This window comes from Brachyhypopomus gauderio, chromosome 1 (genome assembly GCF_052324685.1).
Source record: "Brachyhypopomus gauderio isolate BG-103 chromosome 1, BGAUD_0.2, whole genome shotgun sequence".
NCBI lineage: Eukaryota > Metazoa > Chordata > Actinopteri > Gymnotiformes > Hypopomidae > Brachyhypopomus > Brachyhypopomus gauderio.
This window is the reverse complement of record NC_135211.1, coordinates 4,792,608-4,816,623: the sequence shown is the minus strand read 5'-3', so window position 1 is coordinate 4,816,623 and position 24,016 is coordinate 4,792,608. Positions and strand designations below refer to the sequence as shown.

Genomic DNA, 24,016 nt, shown 5'->3' with positions numbered 1-24,016 from the left:
ATTTTACCTGTCCTGTATATGTCCTCATACAGAGCTAATTTTCCCTGTTTCATTTCTCCACATGGCTGCCCGCCTGCTTGAGGAATAATGAGATGAGGAGAGACAAGCGATCCATCCTGGCCGGCCACCTCCTGCCTAACCGGATGCCTACACCATGATGGACATTATTACATATTTTTCGGTCTAAATGGACATTATTGCATCTTTTACATTCTGTCTACATTCTGTCTATATTATTGTTGTTGTCATGGTGACCGGTGTCGGCCAGAGGAGGATGGGTTCCCCCCCTGAGTCTTGGTTCCTCTCAAGGTTTCTTCCTCATGCAAAAAAACTAGGGAGTTTTTCCTTGCCACTGTCGCCTTTGGCTTGCTCACTGGGGGCTAGGACTCGGCACTTGTAAAGCTGCTTTGTGACAACAACTGTTGTAAAAAGCGCTATATAAATAAAATTTGATTGATTGATTGATTAGAGACATGTATTATGAAGGCGGTGTCATTTCGTGACACCGATTCGTCAAACAAATTAGTTTGCGCTCACTTCTGATTTCTCGTTACCTAGACACCCATTATGTGTAGAAATGCCCTTCTGCTGCTCATCTCTAACACCTGTAACTCAGCTACAGTATCAACATTATTAGCCTTGCTTCAGCTCTGTAAGTAAAGATGTACACTGCACTTAACTCTTGTTGTACATCAAACCAGTGTTATTCAGGACAGTGTTATTCAGGACAGTGTTATTCAGGACAGTGCTGTTTCCAAATTGCAATGCTCTGTGCTGAACGAAGCTAGCATAGCAGGGTAGAACCTTCATGATTGCAAAACTGATGTTGATGCAGCAAAATGCCACCAGGTGTAGCTCTATGACTGGGGTTGAGTAAGATCAGACATACTGCACCTCCTGTGTGTGGAGTTGAGTAAGATCAGACATACTGCAACTCCTGTGTCTGGGTTAGAGTTTTATCTGGGTTACTGCACCTCCTGTGTGTGGGGTTGAGTAAGATCAGACATACTGCACCTCCTGTGTGTGGGGTTGAGTAAGATCAGACATACTGCAACTCCTGTGTCTGGGTTAGAGTTTTATCTGGGTTACTGCACCTCCTGTGTGTGGGGTTGAGTAAGATCAGACATACTGCACCTCTGGTGTGTGGGGTTGAGTAAGATCAGACTTACTGCACCTCCTGTGTGTGGGGTTGAGTAAGATCAGACTTACTGCACCTCCTGTGTCTGGGTTAGAGTTATATCTGGGTTACTGCACCTCCTGTGTGTGGGGTTGAGTAAGATCAGACATACTGCACCTCCTGTGTGTGGGGTTGAGTAAGATCAGACTTACTGCACCTCCTGTGTGTGGGGTTGAGTAAGATCAGACTTACTGCACCTCCTGTGTCTGGGTTAGAGTTATATCTGGGTTACTGCACCTCCTGTGTGTGGGGTTGAGTAAGATCAGACATACTGCACCTCCTGTGTCTGGGTTAGAGTTTTATCTGGGTTACTGCACCTCCTGTGTGTGGGGTTGAGTAAGATCAGACATACTGCACCTCTTGTGTGTGGGGTTGAGTAAGATCAGACTTACTGCACCTCCTGTGTCTGGGTTAGAGTTTTATCTGGGTTACTGCACCTCCTGTGTGTGGGGTTGAGTAAGATCAGACATACTGCACCTCTTGTGTCTGGGTTAGAGTTTTATCTGGGTTACTGCACCTCCTGTGTGTGGGGATGAGTAAGATCAGACATACTGCACCTCCTGTGTGTGGGGTTGAGTAAGATCAGACTTACTGCACCTCCTGTGTCTGGGTTAGAGTTTTATCTGGGTTACTGCACCTCCTGTGTGTGGGGTTGAGTAAGATCAGACATACTGCACCTCTTGTGTGTGGGGTTGAGTAAGATCAGACTTACTGCACCTCCTGTGTCTGGGTTAGAGTTTTATCTGGGTTACTGCACCTCCTGTGTGTGGGGATGAGTAAGATCAGACATACTGCACCTCCTGTGTGTGGGGTTGAGTAAGATCAGACTTACTGCACCTCCTGTGTCTGGGTTAGAGTTTTATCTGGGTTACTGCACCTCCTGTGTGTGGGGTTGAGTAAGATCAGACATACTGCACCTCTTGTGTGTGGGGTTGAGTAAGATCAGACTTACTGCACCTCCTGTGTCTGGGTTAGAGTTTTATCTGGGTTACTGCACCTCCTGTGTGTGGGGATGAGTAAGATCAGACATACTGCACCTCCTGTGTGTGGGGTTGAGTAAGATCAGACTTACTGCACCTCCTGTGTCTGGGTTAGAGTTTTATCTGGGTTACTGCACCTCCTGTGTGTGGGGTTGAGTAAGATCAGACATACTGCACCTCCTGTGTGTGGGGTTGAGTAAGATCAGACATACTGCACCTCTTGTGTCTGGGTTAGGGTTATGTCTGGGTTACTGCACCTCCTGTGTCTGGGGTTGAGTAAGATCAGACATACTGCACCTCCTGTGTCTGGGTTAGAGTTTTATCTGGGTTACTGCACCTCCTGTGTGTGGGGTTGAGTAAGATCAGACATACTGCACCTCTTGTGTGTGGGGTTGAGTAAGATCAGACTTACTGCACCTCCTGTGTCTGGGTTAGAGTTTTATCTGGGTTACTGCACCTCCTGTGTGTGGGGATGAGTAAGATCAGACATACTGCACCTCCTGTGTGTGGGGTTGAGTAAGATCAGACTTACTGCACCTCCTGTGTCTGGGTTAGAGTTTTATCTGGGTTACTGCACCTCCTGTGTGTGGGGTTGAGTAAGATCAGACATACTGCACCTCCTGTGTGTGGGGTTGAGTAAGGTCAGACTTACTGCACCTCCTGTGTCTGGGTTAGGGTTATATCTGGGTTACTGCACTTAATGTGCCTGGGTTAGGGTAAAATCTGGGTTACCTCCTGAGTCTGGTTTAGAGTTATTGTATTTCTTGTGTCCGTTAGGATTACTGTACCTCTTGTGTCTGGATTTATCCAGGAAGTAGCACAATGAATCTTTAGTGGGCAGCCGTTGAAGACTTTGGAGAAGCACGCTCCCATCTGTTCATAAACAAAAGAAACACGGGACTCAAAAAACAGAAAAACATGTCCAGTGATTGAAAAGACTCTTCTGACCGACAAGACTACATGACCCAAAACTTACATGAACTTTAGGGGTTGGGGGGAGTCCATTGCTGAGTGGTTTCTATGTAAATGGAAACAGAGAAAAGCAAGGAACACCCGAAAATAGTGTTAAATGATGAATTAATTTTAGATTGATAAAGATTAGGTCCAAGTCTACAGTACATTAACATGCTGTTGCAGTCCATGAGTAAAGATCAATGTGGGCTCCACAATGCCACCCCAACTAATTTTATTTGGTTAAAACACAGAATAGAATTATGTTTTGCAGAAACAAACGAAGCGCAGCAATAATACGTCACGTAGAACTGGTCCATCGTTTCTACACTTCTAAACACACCTGAGATGGAGGTTACACACCGTTTCTGGATTTCATGATGCAGCAGACCAGTTTCCATCATCGTTGTTTATGTGTGCGAATAGCGGGGCCATTTACCGGAATGTCCTTTTTGTCTACGCGGGCCGTAGGAACGGTGGAGGGTGTGACGGACTTCTGTGCAGAGGCTGATTCGCCCTCTTCCCTCCCTTCACACACACCGACCCCATTTCCTGTGGGTCAAAGAGTCAGTTTCACAAGGCAGGTACGCACTGCTCTTAAGTGCTGACCTAGGAACACTTGCCTAAAAGAGTCCTGAAGTACTCCGAAAAATAAAATAAATATATAGTAAATACATACATACATAGGCTGTTCTGCAATCATACAATTGCTTAAAAAAAACAATAATTTACAGTCTAATTTCCAGAAATCAAAACACACAACCAACAGATGGGCTACATTTGTGCTACAAGAATTAGCAGGATTCATATAATCATAGGATTATAACACTTTACTGTAGTTATAATGTACTGGGTGATGCCACTGCATGTAGTGGAAAAGTTGCGATGGCATTTGAACATTTGCATGAAATGCAAGCGTGACCAGAACCATAAACGAGATGTTTATAGGTGAAATCTTAGCCAGTTGTGTTTATTTGAGTCTTGATGTTTAGGATTTATCAGCCACTATAACACTGGGACAGAAGAGGAGAAACCTGCTCCACTCACAATAAAAGAACCAGAATGAGAAATAAATAAAATGGCAAAATGTCCCATTTCCCTCTTGCCATCCATCACTTAGCCACATCCTTCACTTTAGCTTGGTCGCACTTATGGGTGGTGTGTCGTGCGGGTGGTGTGTCGTGCGGGTGCTGTGTCGTGCGGGTGGTGTGTCGTGCGGGTGCTGTGTCGTGCGGGTGCTGTGTCGTGCGGGTGCTGTGTCGTGCGGGTGCTGTGTCGTGCGGGTGGTCTGTCGTGCGGGTGGTCTGTCGTGCGGGTGGTGTGTCGTGCGGGTGGTGTGTCGTGCGGGTGCTGTGTCGTGCGGGTGGTGTGTCGTGCGGGTGGTGTATCGTGCGGGTGGTCTGTCGTGCGGGTGGTCTGTCGTGCGGGTGGTCTGTCGTGCGGGTGGTGTGTCGTGCGGGTGGTGTGTCGTGCGGGTGGTGTATCGTGCGGGTGGTGTATCGTGCGGGTGGTGTATCGTGCGGGTGGTGTATCGTGCGGGTGGTGTATCTTGTGGGGATAGAGGGGTACATTTCCCAGAATGTCTTGTGAATCACTGACAATATGGCTGTTGAATCAATCAAATAAACTCTCAAATGTTTTTAGGCCATTAATAAAGACTTGAAAATATGAAAACCAGTGTATTATCTTAGTTTAATGTATTATGGTCGTTTTCTTTATAACAAGTATTAAAAGAGTAGCTAGCAATCTGCTGATGGTAGCTAGTGTAGTCAACTTTACATTGTTATTGCAGATTTGTGTATGACATTCTGTCCCTGAAAGCACATGACACTCCAAATTGTTTTATTTAGTGATCGAGTGATGCGTGAAATTAAAGTTCGAAAAACACCTGCAGACACCCGCAAAGCCTACAACAGCCCCCACAAAAGATTTCATCACAGCAGGAAATATTGGAAATGTTTGGCAAAAACAACCATCGTTGACTACTCGTGACATATTGGGCTCTGGAAGGGTTGTCCCATTTCACAGGAGATTTCAACCACTACTCCTCGTCAGTCACACCCAAGGGGCAAAGAGGCACACAAATAGAGGAAGGGCTGAAAATCAGAAATTGTATCCAAGTATACTGAACTCATTTGGATGGTCATAGCATTACTATCACAGTTGCTTTTAATGTCTCTCAAATAATAAATCCACCTGTTTGTGGGACTTTAGTGACAATTCTGTGACAACTGCATCAAATAATTAGTGGTCAACACTGCTTCCAGTTCCACACTTTCACTCCTGCTCTTCACACTTGGTAACCAATTGCAGAGCAGGTCTCCTGAGTCCACACCAGGCCTGAGTCCACACCAAGTCCTACCGTACTCACTAAATGCCATCACATAATGTGTAAAAGCCATTAGTGATGACAAAACTCCTGCTTCATGCTTTTTTTTCCACATTGATTACTGTAACTCCGTTTCTATTGGTGCTCAAGCCAAAATCCTGAACACATTTCAGTTTATCCAAAGCTCAGAAGCTACATCAATTGCCTACAGCAAAAAAATCTCCCTATTCTTAGAGAGGTGCACTAGTTACTGGTTGTCACATATCCAGTACAAAACACTCTTCGCTACCTTCACAAGCCTTCGTGGGCAAGCCTTAGCTTATCTTTGGGAACACGCCTCTGTTCATACAACCCACTCAGATCGTCCAACAGCTGTCTACCTGCAGTCTAAACGTACTAAAGTCTCTTCTGTGGGTGGTATACCCTTCAGTGCTACAGGACCTAAAATGAAATTCTCTACCCCTCTCCCTAGGAAATTATTCTTTCTATCCTCCAAGTTTCTATCTTACAATCTTGTTGAACAGTACTTTTGTCTTTAAAATGTTGTTTTGTAAAGTGACCATGGGTTTATGAAAGGTGCTATATAAATAAAACATTTTTATCATATAAATGAAGGTGATAAGATGTTTGAGATGATAGAGCTTCACGACATGGTGCTTTGTTGTTCATATCCATTTTAGCCATTATTCAAATGAAGCTTAATTGGTATTAGGGAGTATTATGTGTGCCAGACAAAACATTCTCCATATTAAACCAGCCACAGCAGCCTCAACCGTCGACACCAGACAGGTTGGATTCATGGATTTGTGCAGCTTGTGCCAATTTCCAACCTCACCAACTGCATGTTGCAGCAGAAATCGAGATTCATCAGACCAGGCAATGTTTTTCTATCTTCAAATTCTAGTTTAGGTGAGTTTATCTCCACTTTATCCTGAGATTCGGGTTTGTGCGTTTCAGAGGCAGAACCTGATGTGGTATTTTGCTCTTGTAGGCCATGTGACTCAGGTTTCAACATGTTACTTTGATTGTAAAAAGGACTTATATGAGCTGCTGGTAGGTTTTAGAACAGCTTGTCCGGTGCAGTCATTGCTGTTTGACCTCTCTCATTAACAAGTCCTTCTTGCCTGCAGATTAACTGTGATGCTTTTTATTGCTCCAAACTGTTCCTCTTAAATTCCATGCATGTGTAGTTATTTAAAATCCTGAAATCTTCCAGAATTGCCAGACCCCTCAAAAAGGGCACATACCAACAACAAATTATCTTCAGATAAGTACTTATTGAAACAGGCAATCATATTTAAATGAGTTTGGTGAGGTTGATGGGTGAGACGGGGGGTGAGGTTGATGGATGGAGGGTGAGGTTGATGGGTGAGACGGGGTGAGGTTGATGGGTGAGGCTGATGGGTGAGACGGGGGTGAGGTTGATGGATGGAGGGTGAGGTTGATGGGTGAGACAGGGGTGAGGTTGATGGGTGAGACGGGGGGTGAGGTTGATGGGTGAGATGGGGGGTGAGGTTGATGGGTGATACGGGGTGAGGTTGATGGGTGATACGGGGTGAGGTTGATGGGTGAGATGGGGGGTGAGGTTGATGGGTGAGACAGGGGTGAGGTTGATGGGTGAGACGGGGGGTGAGGTTGATGGGTGAGATGGGGGGTGAGGTTGATGGGTGATACGGGGTGAGGTTGATGGGTGAGATGGGGGGTGAGGTTGATGGGTGATACGGGGGTGAGGTTGATGGGTGATACGGGGGGTGAGATTTAAGGGTGGAGGGTGAGGTTGACTGAGGTAATTGTGCTTGATGCCCTCAGTGTGGTCTTTGTTTCTTTTACAGTCATATTTAGCCTGTAAAAGATGCTTTGGGAACTTAATCCTGTGGTTATCTTGCATTTTCAATGTTCAAAATATCGTAGTTGTGCCGATTTTAATGTCAGTCTTACAATAACGATGGGTGTGTGACAGGAACACCACTGCTGGGACTTCATCAGAGGCCAAGGTGTGTAGGCTTGGGGGCTCACACGGAGGCTCACACACTTCCCCTTTTACTGTCTCACACACGGAGACTCACACACGTCCCCTTTTACTGTCTCACACACGGAGACTCACACACTTCCCCTTTTACTGTCTCACATACGGAGACTCACACACTTCCCCTTTTACTGTCTCACACACGGAGACTCACACACGTCCCCTTTTACTGTCTCACACACGGAGGATCACACACTTCCCCTTTTACTGTCTCACACACGGAGACTCACACACGTCCCCTTTTACTGTCTCACACACGGAGACTCACACACTTCCCCTTTTACTGTCTCACATACGAAGACTCACACACTTCCCCTTTTACTGTCTCACACACGGAGACTCACACACTTCCCCTTTTACTGTCTCACACACGGAGACTCATACACTTCTCCTTTTACTGTCTCACACACGGAGACTCACACACGTCCCCTTTTACTGTCTCACACACGGAGACTCACACACGTCCCCTTTTACTGTCTCACACACGGAGACTCACACACGTCCCCTTTTACTGTCTCACACACGGAGACTCACACACGTCCCCTTTTACTGTCTCACACACGGAGACTCGCACACTTACCCTTTTACTGTCTCACACACGGAGACTCACACACTTCCCCTTTTACTGTCTCACACACGGAGACTCGCACACTTCCCCTTTTACTGTCTCACATACGGAGACTCACACACTTCCCCTTTTACTGTCTCACACACGGAGACTCACACACGTCCCCTTTTACTGTCTCACACACGGAGACTCACACACTTCCCCTTTTACTGTCTCACACACGGAGACTCACACACTTCCCCTTTTACTGTCTCACACACGGAGACTCATACACTTCTCCTTTTACTGTCTCACACACGGAGACTCACACACGTCCCCTTTTACTGTCTCACACACGGAGACTCACACACGTCCCCTTTTACTGTCTCACACACGGAGACTCACACACGTGCCCTTTTACTGTCTCACACACGGAGACTCACACACTTACCCTTTTACTGTCTCACACACGGAGACTCACACACGTCCCCTTTTACTGTCTCACACACGGAGACTCACACACGTCCCCTTTTACTGTCTCACATACGGAGACTCACACACGTCCCCTTTTACTGTCTCACACACGGAGACTCACACACGTCCCCTTTTACTGTCTCACACACGGAGACTCACACACTTACCCTTTTACTGTCTCACACACGGAGACTCACACACTTCCCCTTTTACTGTCTCACACACGGAGACTCACACACTTCCCCTTTTACTGTCTCACACACGGAGACTCACACACGTCCCCTTTTACTGTCTCACATACGAAGACTCACACACTTCCCCTTTTACTGTCTCACACACGGAGACTCACACACTTCCCCTTTTACTGTCTCACACACGGAGACTCATACACTTCTCCTTTTACTGTCTCACACACGGAGACTCACACACGTCCCCTTTTACTGTCTCACACACGGAGACTCACACACGTCCCCTTTTACTGTCTCACACACGGAGACTCACACACGTCCCCTTTTACTGTCTCACACACGGAGACTCACACACTTACCCTTTTACTGTCTCACACACGGAGACTCACACACGTCCCCTTTTACTGTCTCACACACGGAGACTCACACACTTCCCCTTTTACTGTCTCACACACGGAGACTCACACACTTCCCCTTTTACTGTCTCACACACGGAGACTCACACACGTCCCCTTTTACTGTCTCACACACGGAGACTCACACACTTCCCCTTTTACTGTCTCACACACGGAGACTCACACACGTCCCCTTTTACTGTCTCACACACGGAGACTCACACACTTCCCCTTTTACTGTCTACTTGTGATTTCCAGCATTAGACATTATATCATAGATGTCATTATTTCTTGAACATTTACCTGCTTAAAATAAAGGAAATGGATCTATATGAAATACTGGTCAGTGTTTGAAATGACATCTTAATTAAATTTTTAATGATTTCTTTAAAACGATCTTAGATGTTGTATTTTTATGTTATGCTCTTGTAACTCTAGAGATCTGGCCAATAGGTTTCCAGTAAATAGGTGACTGGATGCAGGGAGGTGAAGTGAAGAATGGGTAGATTAAACGCGGGCTAACTGAACTGAGAAAGGCAACTCTACATGTCTCTCTCTTCATCCTTCAGCAAGGCCTGGAACCTTTTGTTAAACGTACGGTACTACGTTTTCCAAACCCCCCTGGTCATCACAGGAACTCATGACCTTGAAGATGAAGTCTAATCACCTAAGCTGCTGATCTTGTGTTGGACCATTCGTGGGGGCGGAGGTCTGGGCGGCACATTAGCAGCGAACCGTCCTGGGCTCTGACTCGCTGGGCAGCGCTTTATGGTCCCTGGGTGGTCGTCATGCTCAGCTGATGCGCTCTCAGTGGGGCCCACGCTGGTTTTCGGCTGCAAATGAGAGGCCATGATTAGCAGGAACATTGCCCAAACTAAATGAATCGTTTTAAGCATTTGAAACAATGTTTAGCAGAGTGCCGCCTAGAATATAACTGTTTGTGCCCGGTTATCATACTGGATAACAATTATAGCATCTGCACTTACTAATCCAACAATTTCAGTTTTCACTGTAACCATGAATTCTCTTCTGCACTGCACAGGTTTTTGTTATTATTGCCACTCAGTGTCTTACCTTTGGAGGCAACGGTGGGGGCTCTTTGGGTCGAATCGTAGAGCTTTTCATTCTGTGACAGATAAGGAACCTTATGAGAAAAAAGCCACACTGCTAACACCAATGATGGTGTTAATGTGTTCTCAGCATGCACCGGCATGACCGAAGCATGTCATCAGCAAAGGATTCCAGTGTGGACATTAAAGGATAAGAAACAACCAACCAAGCGAGTCATCATATTGACAAAAGTTGTTTCAGGTTACCCTGAGTGTTAATGCTTCAGGTGGAGCTAGTTTAAATAAACATCACATCATATATGTAAGTCTCACAAGATCGATAAAGATTTATGTCCCCAAAGAAACTTTAACACAGAACTGATTATGACCAGTTTGCATGACATAAGTTTGGAGGTTACGTGGAATTTGGGATAATAACTCTCACAGTGTCGGGGTCTTTGCGGAATTTATGATAAAAACTCTTGAGTGTTTGGAGTCTTGGTGGAATTTGGGCTAATGTCCTTGCTTGTTTGTCTATAATCCAACATGCAGCTTCTATGCAAAATGTTGATATATAAAGTAACATCACAGTAACATTACCTTGGGTTTGAAAATTAGCCATGTAGCATATAACATGTGCACTGTGTTCCAAATTATTATGCAAAAAGTGTTTAGGACTCTTTCCAACAGGCAATTACGTCAGGTTAAAAGAGCAGCTGCAGAAATGCCTCGTCATAGCAGCAGACAAGTTTTTGAAGCTGCTGGTGCCTCCAGCGTCCCCCGAACAACAAGAAGCAGGACAACGCTCCATGGTCCAGATGGACGGAGTGGGGGATGGCTGGAGTGGAGGGTGGACGGAGTGGAGGATGGCTGGTTGATGGACACCCCAATCAAACAAGGCTATGCGCCAACAAGGAGGAGGTGGAGTAATGTTTTAGGCTGGAATAATGGGGAGAGAGATTGTCGGCCCCTTTAGGATCCCTGAAGGTGTAAAGATGACCTCCATAATGTATGTGGAGTTTCTCAAACAGCACTTCCTGCCATGGTTCTAGAAGAAGAACCGTGCATTCTGCAGCAAGATCATTTTCATGCATGATAATGCACCGTCTCATGGTGCAAAGAACACCTTTGCATCTCTGGCCGCTATGGGCATAAAAGGGGACAAACTTATGGTGTGGCCCCCATGCTCCCCTGACCTCAACCCCACTGAGAACTTCTGGAGCATCATCAGAAGGAGTGTCTGTGATGGGGGGAGTGTCTGTGATGGGGGGAGTGTCTGTGATGGGGGGAGTGTCTGTGATGGGGGGAGTGTCTATGATGGGGGGAGTGTCTATGATGGGGGGAGTGTCTATGATGGGGGGAGTGTCTGTGATGGGGGGAGTGTCTGTGATGGGGGGAGTGTCTGTGATGGCGGGAGTGTCTGTGATGGCGGGAGTGTCTGTGATGGAGGGAGTGTCTATGATGGAGGGAGTGTCTATGATGGGGGAGTGTCTGTGATGGTGGGAGTGTCTGTGATGGTGGGAGTGTCTGTGATGGTGGGAGTGTCTGTGATGGCGGGAGTGTCTGTGATGGCGGGAGTGTCTGTGATGGCGGGAGTGTCTATGATGGTGGGAGTGTCTATGATGGTGGGAGTGTCTATGATGGTGGGAGTGTCTATGATGGCGGGAGTGTCTATGATGGCGGGAGTGTCTATGATGGCGGGAGTGTCTATGATGGCGGGAGTGTCTGTGATGGCGGGAGTGTCTGTGATGGCGGGAGTGTCTGTGATGGCGGGAGTGTCTGTGATGGCGGGAGTGTCTGTGATGGCGGGAGTGTCTATGATGGCGGGAGTGTCTATGATGGTGGGAGTGTCTATGATGGGGGGAGTGTCTATGATGGTGGGAGTGTCTATGATGGTGGGAGTGTCTGTGATGGCGGGAGTGTCTGTGATGGTGGGAGTGTCTATGATGGAGGGAGTGTCTATGATGGAGGGAGTGTCTATGATGGAGGGAGTGTCTGTGATGGCGGGAGTGTCTATGATGGTGGGAGGACATTCACATCTGAGCAACCTGGGAGGGTATTCTGTCCTCATGCACAACAATAGTAGCAGATACCATCCAAAACCTGAAAAATTCAATGGACGAGAGAGTTCAGAAGCTCCTTTAGAACAAGGGGTCCTATGTGCAAATGTATCACCACCTAGACTAAAGTTTTGACTTGAAAACGGTATGATTTCAGTTTGTAATAACCTGCTAATGCTTATAATTTCACAAATGACCATTCTTTTGTTCTTTATAAAAATGAAAAGGTTGAAAACTGCTGTGCATAATAATTTGGAACATGCATTTTGAGTGTTTTATTATTATTTTTAATATACTGAGATCATTGGCAGTTTATTGAAAAACCTTTCAATTGTACTCTAATAGTTGATGACTGGAAAATTACAATGACTGCAATTCATATAGGTAATTTTGGAAAATCTGAGAAAATATTACTTGCATAATAATTTAGAACACAGTGTAGTAGAACTGACTTAAAACTACAAGAAGTGTTTTGGCAGTAAGTAACTGTCACTGTATATAAAACAAGTAAATGCTTCCTTTAGCATGCTGGAGAAAACTCATTTTCCACAGGTTAGGATAATATTTACTGACGAGACAACATTAAAGATTTATTTATACCAGTTATTTAATAAGCTTAAAAAAACTGACCGACATGGTGGACTTGAGTGGGTAATAATTACATTACCTTCTCCTCCCAACATAACCCTAATCTCGTCTGAATAAATTACGCCTTCACTCGTCAGCATTTCAGCCTTTTTTACAGCAACACTGTTTTTTAAAGCGGATTTGAGAGACTACAATAATCTGCATTTAATATCACAATTTTAACTTAATTTTAAAAGCAAATGAATTCATTACATACATAAACACCCAGTAGTAAATTTTTTATAATATTATATAATATAATTTTATAATATTTTTGGCAGGAAAACTGGGATTTTCTTTTTGCTCAGAGAGTAGAGTTAAAGGGTAGAACTCATCGCTTTTCTGTGTTGTTGTTGTCAAATAAGAACATTGTGTGGAGGATATCCTTAAAGTATGAATATAACTAGCTAGCCAGCAAGCTGGCTGATGTGAATTTAAATGTAATACACTGATATTGGTTCTGATAACATTTTGATGGAGGTACAAGTATTGCTGTTTTGTTTTAAAACTTGTTTGAGGCTCTGCCATCTTGCTAAAGTAATGTGAACATGTTGCTGTAGATCAGTGAATTCTAGAGATGGGTCTGGATGTGTCTGGGTCTGGATGTAGACCTCATCAGTGAATTCTAGAGATGGGTCTGGATGTGTCTGGGTCTGGATGTAGACCTCATCAGTGAATTCTAGAGATGGGTCTGGATGTGTCTGGGTCTGGATGTAGACCTCATCAGTGAATTCTAGAGATGGGTCTGGATGTGTCTGGGTCTGGATGTAGACCTCATCTGTGAATTCTAGAGATGGGTCTGGATGTAGACCTCAACAGTGAATTCTAGAGATGGGTCTGGATGTAGACCTCATCAGTGAATTCTAGAGATGGGTCTGGATGTAGACCTCATCAGTGAATTCTAGAGATGGGTCTGGATGTAGACCTCATCAGTGAATTCTAGAGATGGGTCTGGATGTAGACCTCATCAGTGAATTGTAGAGATGGGTCTGGATGTAGACCTCATCTGTGAATTCTATGCCACGGAGAGATTCTTGTCAAAACACAGGCGAGTATTTTCATCTTCGTGATAGAGAATTACCACAGCCTCTTTCGAGATTCTAGGTCTGTGAAATTTTCAGACTTTTGCCATTAAGGGCCCCACACATACAACAGAACCTAATATGTTCGCTGAAGCAAAGGTCACTCGGCGGTTTGCATCACCCAAATTGACTTGACTCTTCTTTCTCATTCAGCTCGAATCATATACCCTAAGCGGAGATATCACATTAGCTTTCCTTGAAAGATCCATAATGACAAAGTTGGCATGCCATTTTATCTTTTAACTTAAGTTTACAGAAACTTCTGATTAATACTGTGGACAACAGACAATTATTCTAAACCTTTCATGTTCAATCTTATAGGCCTATATTGATTCAAAAGCATGTGAATGAAAAATTGTATGCTTAGGCTAAACTATAGAGCTATAGTTATAGTTTGACCACCATGCTCTGCCAGTCTTGATACTTCACACATCACATCTCTCTTCTCAACACCACCCAGATGTAATTGAAACAGTATTAGCAGAGTAAACATCACATCATGAGAAGACGGGTGAATCTTCCCTGGTAGCATGCTAGCTCATTCATGGTCTACACCTGATAAGACTAAACCCATAAACCGTTGCATGGAATTATGTGAACTAAAACTTCAGCGATAAAACTGAATAGAAGGCCAGACATATTCCATGGAGCAAAAATGAAAGTAAAAGCTTGCAAGGCTCAGAATGGCTTTTAAGTGGGCGATGGCCGTCCTGCGGTCCTGCCAAGGGGAAAGAGGCCAGCGGACGGTAAATACCGCAGGGCTCTGGAGAGGACGCGCTGAAGACAGTAAACAGAGGGGCGAGGTGGACACAGAAGGTCCACACAAGACAGAGAGCCAGAGGGACTTACTGGTGCATTTCATCATCATCCTCCACCTCCTCTTCCTCCTCTAAATGTGCCTCGTGTCCCCTGGGGGGGGAGAAGGATACAAGGATCAGTAGCTGTACCAACCCGCACGCTACACCCAACACACTGCAAACTACCTACCGAGTTTAAAACAAAACCAACGTTTTCTTTGGAACAGTGCGTCACCAACAATATACAGAGTACACATAGACCATAAGACCATCAATGTAATTAAAATCATTTTAAGGAGCTCATCAAAGGCATAGCAAGTGATGGGTTAGACTGGGCACGACTGTAATTTGCTAAGAGCTAAATGTAAATATTTAATTATGTCTAATCTTTAAAATAAAAATGTGCCTAATCTTTATTTTTTTATCTGATTTTCTAATGCCATCTAATCTTTTTTAAATTGATCAGTCCTTCTAATGCAGTGATGCTTTTCTATATGCAGTTCAATTAAATGCATGACTCAGCATACCAACACAGCAGGAAAGATCAATCCATTTCCCTTGTGTCTTAAAAGTTATTTTAAAAATAAGCAGCACTGACTATAGGGCGATTCTAAAAATGACAGGAGTGAACATGTCCGTTAGAACAGCCGTCCTCTATGGAAGTGTTTTAGAGTGAAAGGCAAATGGCAGTGTAACGAAGAGATCACTGATCTCTGTAGCACGTCCAAGAACATTAGCCCACTCTTCCACTCGGCCAAGCGCAGGGGGGGGGGGGGCAAGGTTAGGTCACATCAAATATTGATCAGATGAAAAGCTTAAACAAGAGAGGGAGAGGAAGAGAGAGGAGAGAGGGGGAGGAAGGCAGTGACATAGGAAAGATGAGAAAGAGAGAGAGAGCCTTGGAGAGAGAGAGGAAGAGCATGGGAACTGGAGACAGATGCAAAGAGCTGCCCACCTCTGGTGCAACTCCTCCTCCACACACTTCAAGAGACTCCTGCAACACAACAATTCAACAAATAAGATTTAGGCAAATAGCTCAGTTGCTCTTGACATGGGGGGGTCTGTAGGGAGGGGAGGGGGAGGAATCATTTTACAAATGCAAGAACCTATTTAGTGAGTTCCAACAGAATTGTGTGCTGCAAAAGGGCCCCTAGTTAACATTTCTAGCCAAGTCGCATTTAAAAATTGCAAATTACTGCACTACATGCTTTTTAGCTCCGCCCCTTGAACACACGCTCCATTGAGAGTTGGTGACTTAAGTTGGGACGGTTAATTTCAAAAGATCAATAGATATATATGGAAAGTTATCTTCTCCTCTATTAGACTTGTGCCAAGTGGGTACCTAATTAGATTTTCTGAATTGCCCATTCAGTTTATTAAGCAGTGCTTAATTTGGGCTGAATCCTGCCAGGTAATCCAGTGCCTCTCATATTGGAGTAGCTGCATTACAAAATGTTTATATATGAATCCAGCACCATTGCAATACAAAATAAAGTAAGACATAATCTAGTGAACTAACGCTATATCTATTGTGAATGTTCACAGTGCTCCTTATAATACAGGGAGTCTATAGACATCATTTTCACAACAGAACACAACCCTAGGTCAGGCTGAGCACCCCATCCAAACTGCCATTGAACCAATGGTTGATAAACATTGGCATAGCCAGGAACTGGGTTGCCTACACAAGCGTTGGCGCTTGGTCATACAAGACAGGACTGGGTGGTGAAATTAAAGTGACCAGGACACCAGTGCACATTATGGCTGCATGTATAAACATCTGTACTTTATTACAGCTTTCATTTTGAAAACTGTAAGCTGGCTAGCTAACACTGCTACTCAGTAACAGGTAAAAAAAAAAATGTTACCACTGAATCCAACATAAAATATAATTGTTGTGGTCATCGTCATCTTCAATGTTTCTCAATTTCATGTTTAGCTTCCAAGTCTAAAATGTTAATTAGCTAGCTATCTAAACTCAGTTTGTCTGGCTAGCAAACACGGTCTTTTCTTTAGCTTTCATAATTTTAAATTATGTCTAGGCCACCATTCTATGGCATGTCCCTTTAATGCCCCCCTCCCCAAACAAAAATAACAAATAAATGCAGGGCAATAGCGAATTGTTTTAAAAAAATATATATTTGTATGACTATGTCATCAAAACACATTATATGCCCCATGCAAAGTGTGTGTCAATTTATCTAACTGTGATTCACAGTAATTGGGTGTGTGCCACGAATGTTCTATTTAAATGAAAACATTAAAAGACTGAACTCAATGAATGAATTACAAACAGAAGATTTGTTTAGAATGCAAGTTGCAAAAAAGAAATAACAAAAAAACACTGCATGTTTAAGTCTGAGTCCGAGTCACTGTACCATTTTTAAATGAATCTTTTGTTTATTGTGGAAGGTAGGCAATACGGAGAGAGTCTGCACTGGAGAATGAGACTGATGACACACCTGAAGAACACTGAAAAAAAACCAAGCTGTATATTCTCACACTGCCATGCCACCAGAAACGACGTGATGTATTAGGGGCTATGAGACCAGGGTTCACCCTCCCACTACAGGAGACTGCTAAGGCCAAACTAGCAGATAACATAAAAAACATAAACATAAACATAGAATTACCCAATTACACTGACCTACAAATAAGGCAAAAAATATATAGTTAAAAAGCAGCACATAGGGTCAGAAGCAGAAATCTGCTGTAACATTATTTATTTTGGCAGTGCCTATGTGGGTAAAGACATGGGTAAAACGCTTACATTTACAGGCATTTGAGCTTGGGCTTTTGACTAAGATCTACATAGAGTCCAAGGTCCACACTGTAGAAATGTGATGGACTTCACAAAACCAGACTGCCTAATGTGTGTTAATGTGTGTAAAATTCATGTTTTATAACTTCAGTTTATTTCTCTTCATTGTTCTCTTAGTTCTCTCCTTACTCTTTCAAATTTTGAACATGGATCCTGAAATATTTTTAGGCCTACCCATTTTTTTGTTTATAATTCACTAGTCCACATCACTTTATTCTTTCATTAACCGGTTACATTTCCATAAAGAGCTTTGACTTAAGTTGGAATGCTTCATTTTATTTAGTTAATTATTAAAATGTATTGGTTTTTAAATTACTTAACTACGAGCGTCGCCAGTTGTGGGCATTTGTCTTTTTTCATCTCAGGCTTAATAAAGCGGTGTGTGTAGTATTACCGACACTGTAAATGTCATGGTAGAGTATGTGACAAACCCAGGCCCCTCCCCACCAAGACAGAGGAAAACAATGGACACACATTACATGCTTTCTTCCACAAGCAGGAAAAAAAAGGAGGAAATGATGATTTTACACACTTCAAATTAATGGAGGATAGGCAAAGCAACTAAATGATACACACACAGGAAAATACAAAGTAAAATGACTGTTAATAAACAAGAATCAAAACTGTTATGATGATGTCACCTTAGCTACTAGCTAGCTACAGTGGGGAAAATAAGTATTTAGTCAGTCACCAATTGTGCAAGTTCTCCCACTTAAAAAGATGAGAGAGGCCGGTAATTGACATCATAGGTAGACCTCAACTATGAGAGACAAAATGTGAAAAAAAAAAATCATTTTGTCTGACTTTTAAAGAATTTATTTGCAAATAATGGTGGAAAATAAGTATTTGGTCAATAACAAAAGTTCATCTCAATACTTTGTTGTATATCCTCTGTTGGCAATGACAGAGGTCAAACGTTTTCTGTAAGTCTTCACAAGGTTGGCACACACTGTTGCTGGTATGTTGGCCCATTCCTCCATGCAGATCTCCTCATGTTTCATCTTCATTGCCCTTGCTGATGGAAGGAGGTTTGCACCCAAAATCTCACAATACATGGCCCCATTCATTCTTTCATGTACACGGACCAGTCGTCCTGGTCCCTTTGCAGAGAAACAGCCCCAAAGCATGATGTTGCCACCCCCATGCTTGACAGTTGGTATGGTGTTCTTTGGATGCAACTCAGCATTCACTGTCCTCCAAACACGACGAGTTGTGTTTTTACCAAATAGTTCTACTTTGGTTTCATCTGACCATATGATATTCTCCCAATACTCTTCTGGAACATCCAAATGCTCTCTAGCAAACTTCAGACGTGCCTGGCTTAAGCAGGGGGACACGTCTGACACTGCAAGATCTGAGTCCCTGGCGTCGTAGTGTGTTGCTGATGGTAGCCTTTGTAACGTTGGTCCCAGCTTTCTGCAGGTCATTCACTAGATCCCCCCTTGTGGTTCTGGGATTTTTCCTCACCGTTCTTGTGATCATTTTGACCCCACGGGCTGAGATCTTGCGTGGAGCCCCAGATCGAGGGAGATTAGTAGTGGTCTTGTAGGTCTTCCATTTTCTGATTATTGCTCCCACAGTAGATTTCTTCACACCAAGCTGCTTGCCTATTGCAGATTCAGTCTTCCCAGCCTACAATTCGGTTTCTGGTGTCCTCCGACAGCTCTTTCGTCTTCACCATAGTGGAGTTTGGAGTGTGACTGTTTGAGGTTGTGGGCAGGTGTCTTTTATACTGTTAACGACTTCAAATAGGTGCCATTAATACAGGTAATGAGTGGGGGAAAGAGGAGCCTCTTAAAAAAGAAGTTACAGGTCTGTGACAGTCAGAAATCTTGCTTGTTTGTAGGTGACCAAATACTTATTTTCCACCATTATTTGCACCATTATTTTTTCACATTTTGTCTCTCATAGTTGAGGTCTACCTATGATGTCAATTACAGGCCTCTCTCATCTTTTTAAGTGGGAGAACTTGCACAATTGGTGACTGACTAAATACTTATTTTCCCCACTGTAAATAAACTGATATTAGCCCTCTTCACTGTGAAATAAACATGGTTAAGGGTGTATGATATTTACAAAAAATCTTTTTATGGCATTTCTGGGATTTCGATAAGTAGACATTATTTTGCATTCTAGTGAAATGTTCTTGTAAAAGTTTTAAACTGTACTAACTCACCTGTTAATAATAGGACAGTCGTTTTTGCTTACTAATGGAATGAATGTAAACAAGACGTTGGCGGTGAACTGAAACATTCAAGTAAGCTGAAGTGGCTCTTCTTTGTGCAGTGTAATTGGTGATGATGTTTTGTCTTGCCATCTGTCTCTTTTCATTCTTTTTCTTTTCTTTCTGTGCCTTGCACAAGGTCGGCAGTGCGTTTTGTCCTGGTACCTTGTGTTGTAGACAGTTGACTTTTAAAGCTTCATATTGTGCGTGGTGTTTAGTTCGCAGATGGTGAAACAAGTTTGTGAGCTGTGCTTAATGACCAGCACATGATTTCTGATGCATTCTCAGTGCACATGCTCAGTAGTCCATCCAACTAGACTTCATGACACAGCCCTTTTCCACCTATGAAGAACTGGGCAAGTTTCCAGATTGTGAACCTAATTTGGAACCATTCTTCAAATCTTCACTACAATAAACAGGTCCTGGAACCCTAATAGTTAATTCCCAGTTCGTTCCAAACAGTGGATTCTACAGCGTGAACCCTGACAACAACAATGGGTTCGTGTCAAATAGAACAGTTCCTCGTTGATGGAAACATGCTAACATTAAACGTGGACTCTCAAAGGGGTGTTTTAGATTGCATTTTGAAAAGTGAGTGACATACAGCTCTCAGATGCTTAAAATAACAATGATACTTATCGTTTATTTGTCTCATACATTATTGCATATACCTTGGTCAATTACCATGATTGTTTCTACTCCTTTAGGTAATGTTACTGCAAAACATTTTCAAACAGAAAAATCAAAGACAACTTTTTTTTTTCTTTTTAAGCTAGTGTTGCCAATTGTTCTGCTCAATGGCCATTCCCAGAGGCAAACGCGTCAAGGATAGGCTCAAACTACAGGGGGCTTGAGATTACTGGGGCTGAATTAAGAACAAATAAATAAATAAAAAATCCCTAGTGACGACAATGTTTAACTAGTTGGATGATTAATTTATTTTTGAAATTAGTTTCTTCTAAAAGCAATATAAACCGAAACACACTACATTCACATATGCTACCTCTGCATTTCTCCCTCTGCATGAAACAATTTGGAAAGGATGCAAAAAACACTACAAAAAACAATTTTGAAAGCTACGTCATTTTATAGCTTGTTCAGCAATGAGTATCAAATAAAAATTTGGTAAATTGTACATTCAAATGAAATTCCTAAATACTTATTGGCACTTAATAATTAATGTTCCTAATTCATGCAATTAGTACAAGGTTGTTAAATGCAGAAAGGTATGATACAAAGTGAGACTCTTTGTTTGGCAAACCAACTTCTTCAGTTTCTGAAAGCCTAGAGCCTAAAATAACTTTAACTGTTCACCTGAAGCTGAACCCAAACTTAGTTTTCTAACCCAGCTCTCCCTGGGAATATGGAAAAATAGACAGAAAGACAGACAGACAGAAAGATACAGAAAGAAAGAAAGATAGACAGAAAGAGAGAAAGGCAGAAAGACACAGAAAGAAAGGCAGAAAGATGGATGGATGGGTGGACGGATGGATGGACAGATAGATCAATCACAGGTCGAGAATGATGGTGTTGCCTGAGACCCATCTGTTGGAGCGTGCTGGGAATGACAGGGAAACACACACACACACACACACACACACAGACACACACACAGACACACACAGACACACAGTGGGGAGAGAGAACTGCACTACACTGGCACTCCATCTGTCTCTCGCAACCTTCTGTTCATCACATTCTACATGCTCAGCCTTAAGCTCACTGTGTGTAGATGTGTGCGCACACATACAAAACTAAAGATGCAAATATCTCACAATTGAGGAGGAATTCAAACAGCCTAACAGTTTTATATCGCAAACATGTCACATTAACATCTGACAGGGGAAAGGCCACCACACACAATGACGCTGAAGCAGTTATGGAGTGTTGTGATGCTGAACCTTTTCTCCTACTAGTAGGTAAAATCTAGTTTGTTACTCTGGGTTTATGGCATTGCAGTGGAGCTGCATGTGGCATTCAGTCATTTATTACTTAAAGTAAGAAATTATCAGTAAAGTAAGAAAATTATTTAAAGTAACTTTTTTTATTTTGTGTTTTGGTTAGCTTACCATTTTAAAAACATTAATTCATTTTAATATTACTCTGTTAAAATATCCTGATTGCCAGGGTGAATGTATATATATATAAAAAACCAAAACTAAAACGGACTGTGAGAAATTAGTTTGCAAAAAAAAATGTTTATTTTAATTGAAAGACGTTAGAGTAGCCAAATGCTCCAAGTGCAAGTGTCTCAGAAAATGGGTAATTCTTGGGTAAAATTTTAACAACAAAAGGACTATTTACAATTTACACTCTGAAGAACATGAACAACTAGAACTAGAACGTTGGGTATTGAAAAGGAATGTGTGAGGACATTAGGGATGTAGAAAAAGCTAAGGAAGATGAGCAGAGGAAAATTAATCCCTAACAGTAATTACAAAAAGTAAACTTCCAAATTTTATTTTATGGGGAGTGATTGAGGTGTGAGGGGGGGAGGGGCATGTTTCAGAGAGATCTAGAAGGATGTGATTGTTGCTAAATTGTATATAGGGATCCTGTGGTTTCTCAGAGTATGTTGCGATATATGGGTTGGAACACTCAGTTTACTTTTGCAGGAGTCCTTTGGGGCAATGGCTGTGAACCAGATATAGCTTTGTCAGTGGAAGAACGAAGAGTGTATAAGCAAGTTCAGGAAGCTGTTTAAAAAGCCTTAGTTTGCAAAACATTTCAGGCATTTAAGGACATATTTTTCAGGTATTTGTGAGGGTTAAATAACTCCTTAGCAAAGAACTGATTTATGTGTGTGGCAGTGAAGACATCTGGTAGTTTAAGCAACCTGAATGTGTCTTAGGGCTTTAAAATGTTTCCTGATCATATCACTACCCATATAAATGAGAAGAAGGTTAAAACAGCTTAGTACTTTGTATTGTTCCAAAGGGGCAATATCAAGGAACCTTCTATGGTTAACAACCATTTTTAAGCTATTGTAATTATGGTAATGATAGGGGATTTTCATCAGCTGAAGTGGCAGTTTGTATAGTTGAGACAGAGCTGCTTACAAAGGCAAAGGATGGTGAAGCCAGGGAGTGTTGCTGGCTTCACTAAGCTCTGCTCTGCCTCTGTAAGCGCTGTCAGTTTCTGGGGGACTTGGTGTAAGAGTTACAGAGCATGGCTAATTTAGGAATGTCCTCTGTTAGAATTGCTTCCTGCTCTGATTATCAAAGAAGTTTATGTCTCTGATTGGCAGCTCACAGATGGAGTCCGTTACACTGCAGTCGGTTTTTGCCTTTTTCACCCAAGGTTTTGGATTGTAAACATTTTGTGCTCCCTTGCAGTCTGATCCAGTAGAGAGAGAGAGGGGGGAAAAGGAGACAAAAACTGCCATTTGGCCCAGAAGCAGATGTGAATTTGGGGAATATTCTGCCCAGGGGATGCGTGTGGCAGACTGCAACATCTGCTTCGTGAAGTCAAGTCAGTGGTTCTGAAAGACATGCTCAAAGTCCTGCTGAAGTGTTTACAGCTTATGCAAGAACACGAGCCATTAGTACTGTGATCAATCTGAATACTACTAGTGTGTCTGAAGACAGACGTGAAGGGTTTCGTGTGACCTTCCTCATGGAGGAAGAGGAGGAGACGGACAGGGTGGCATGTGGTGACTCCATCATATGTTTACAGGATGGTTGGATGGCTTAGAAATGAAAAATATTAAAGGAGACAGAATCTTTATGGGGGCATTTACCAGAGGAGAGAGATGGAGTTTAGGGACCTTGTTTTAGAGTTCCCTTCTTTATTTTCAGATGTTCCATCGAGTACTCGTTTAATTGAACATTGGAAGACTGTGTCGACTAGGACGGTTGGGGCATGTTTGAGTAAATGACCTACTTTAAGGGTTATTATTAAGTGCCGTTGTCTGCCAGCGCTCAAGAGATTGCCGTCTTCATCGCACTGTCGGGATTACATTTATATACAGTAATGGGTTTTGGTCTCTGTAATGCACAACCAACCGTTCAGTGATGAATGGATAAAGTCATTTCTGGGTTGGAAGGGTGCAGGGGGTATTGGATGATGTAGTCATTTTAACACTTAGAAGCAGCATTTACAATGTTCTAGAACATCCCAGTGTTCTCAAGAGACCAGACTCATGATTGATCTACCAAAATGGCTATTTGCTAGAGCGTTGTTTAGGTTAACTTAGCTTATTTAAACTTTCACAGAATAACATGTCCCAGAGACTTATGCATAAAGCTCAATTAAATTCAACTGAGCTTAATTCATATAGTGCTTTTTAC

General features: G+C 42.9%; 1 protein-coding gene across 6 annotated transcripts in view; it reads right to left on the bottom strand.

Moving 5' to 3' along the window:
- The window catches only part of map4k3a (mitogen-activated protein kinase kinase kinase kinase 3a), a 95,692-nt gene that overhangs the window by 7,193 nt on the left and 64,483 nt on the right, over nucleotides 1–24,016 (bottom strand). For all 6 annotated transcript variants that reach the window (XM_077015634.1, XM_077015198.1, XM_077015287.1 and 3 more), the window contains 7 exons: nucleotides 15,638–15,676; nucleotides 14,735–14,794; nucleotides 10,142–10,193; nucleotides 9,735–9,900; nucleotides 3,548–3,660; nucleotides 3,134–3,175; nucleotides 2,946–3,030 (listed from right to left, as the gene is read on the bottom strand). In XM_077015634.1, the coding sequence (XP_076871749.1) occupies nucleotides 2,946–3,030; nucleotides 3,134–3,175; nucleotides 3,548–3,660; nucleotides 9,735–9,900; nucleotides 10,142–10,193; nucleotides 14,735–14,794; nucleotides 15,638–15,676 (557 nt within the window). The remainder of the gene's footprint in view (nucleotides 1–2,945; nucleotides 3,031–3,133; nucleotides 3,176–3,547; nucleotides 3,661–9,734; nucleotides 9,901–10,141; nucleotides 10,194–14,734; nucleotides 14,795–15,637; nucleotides 15,677–24,016) is intronic.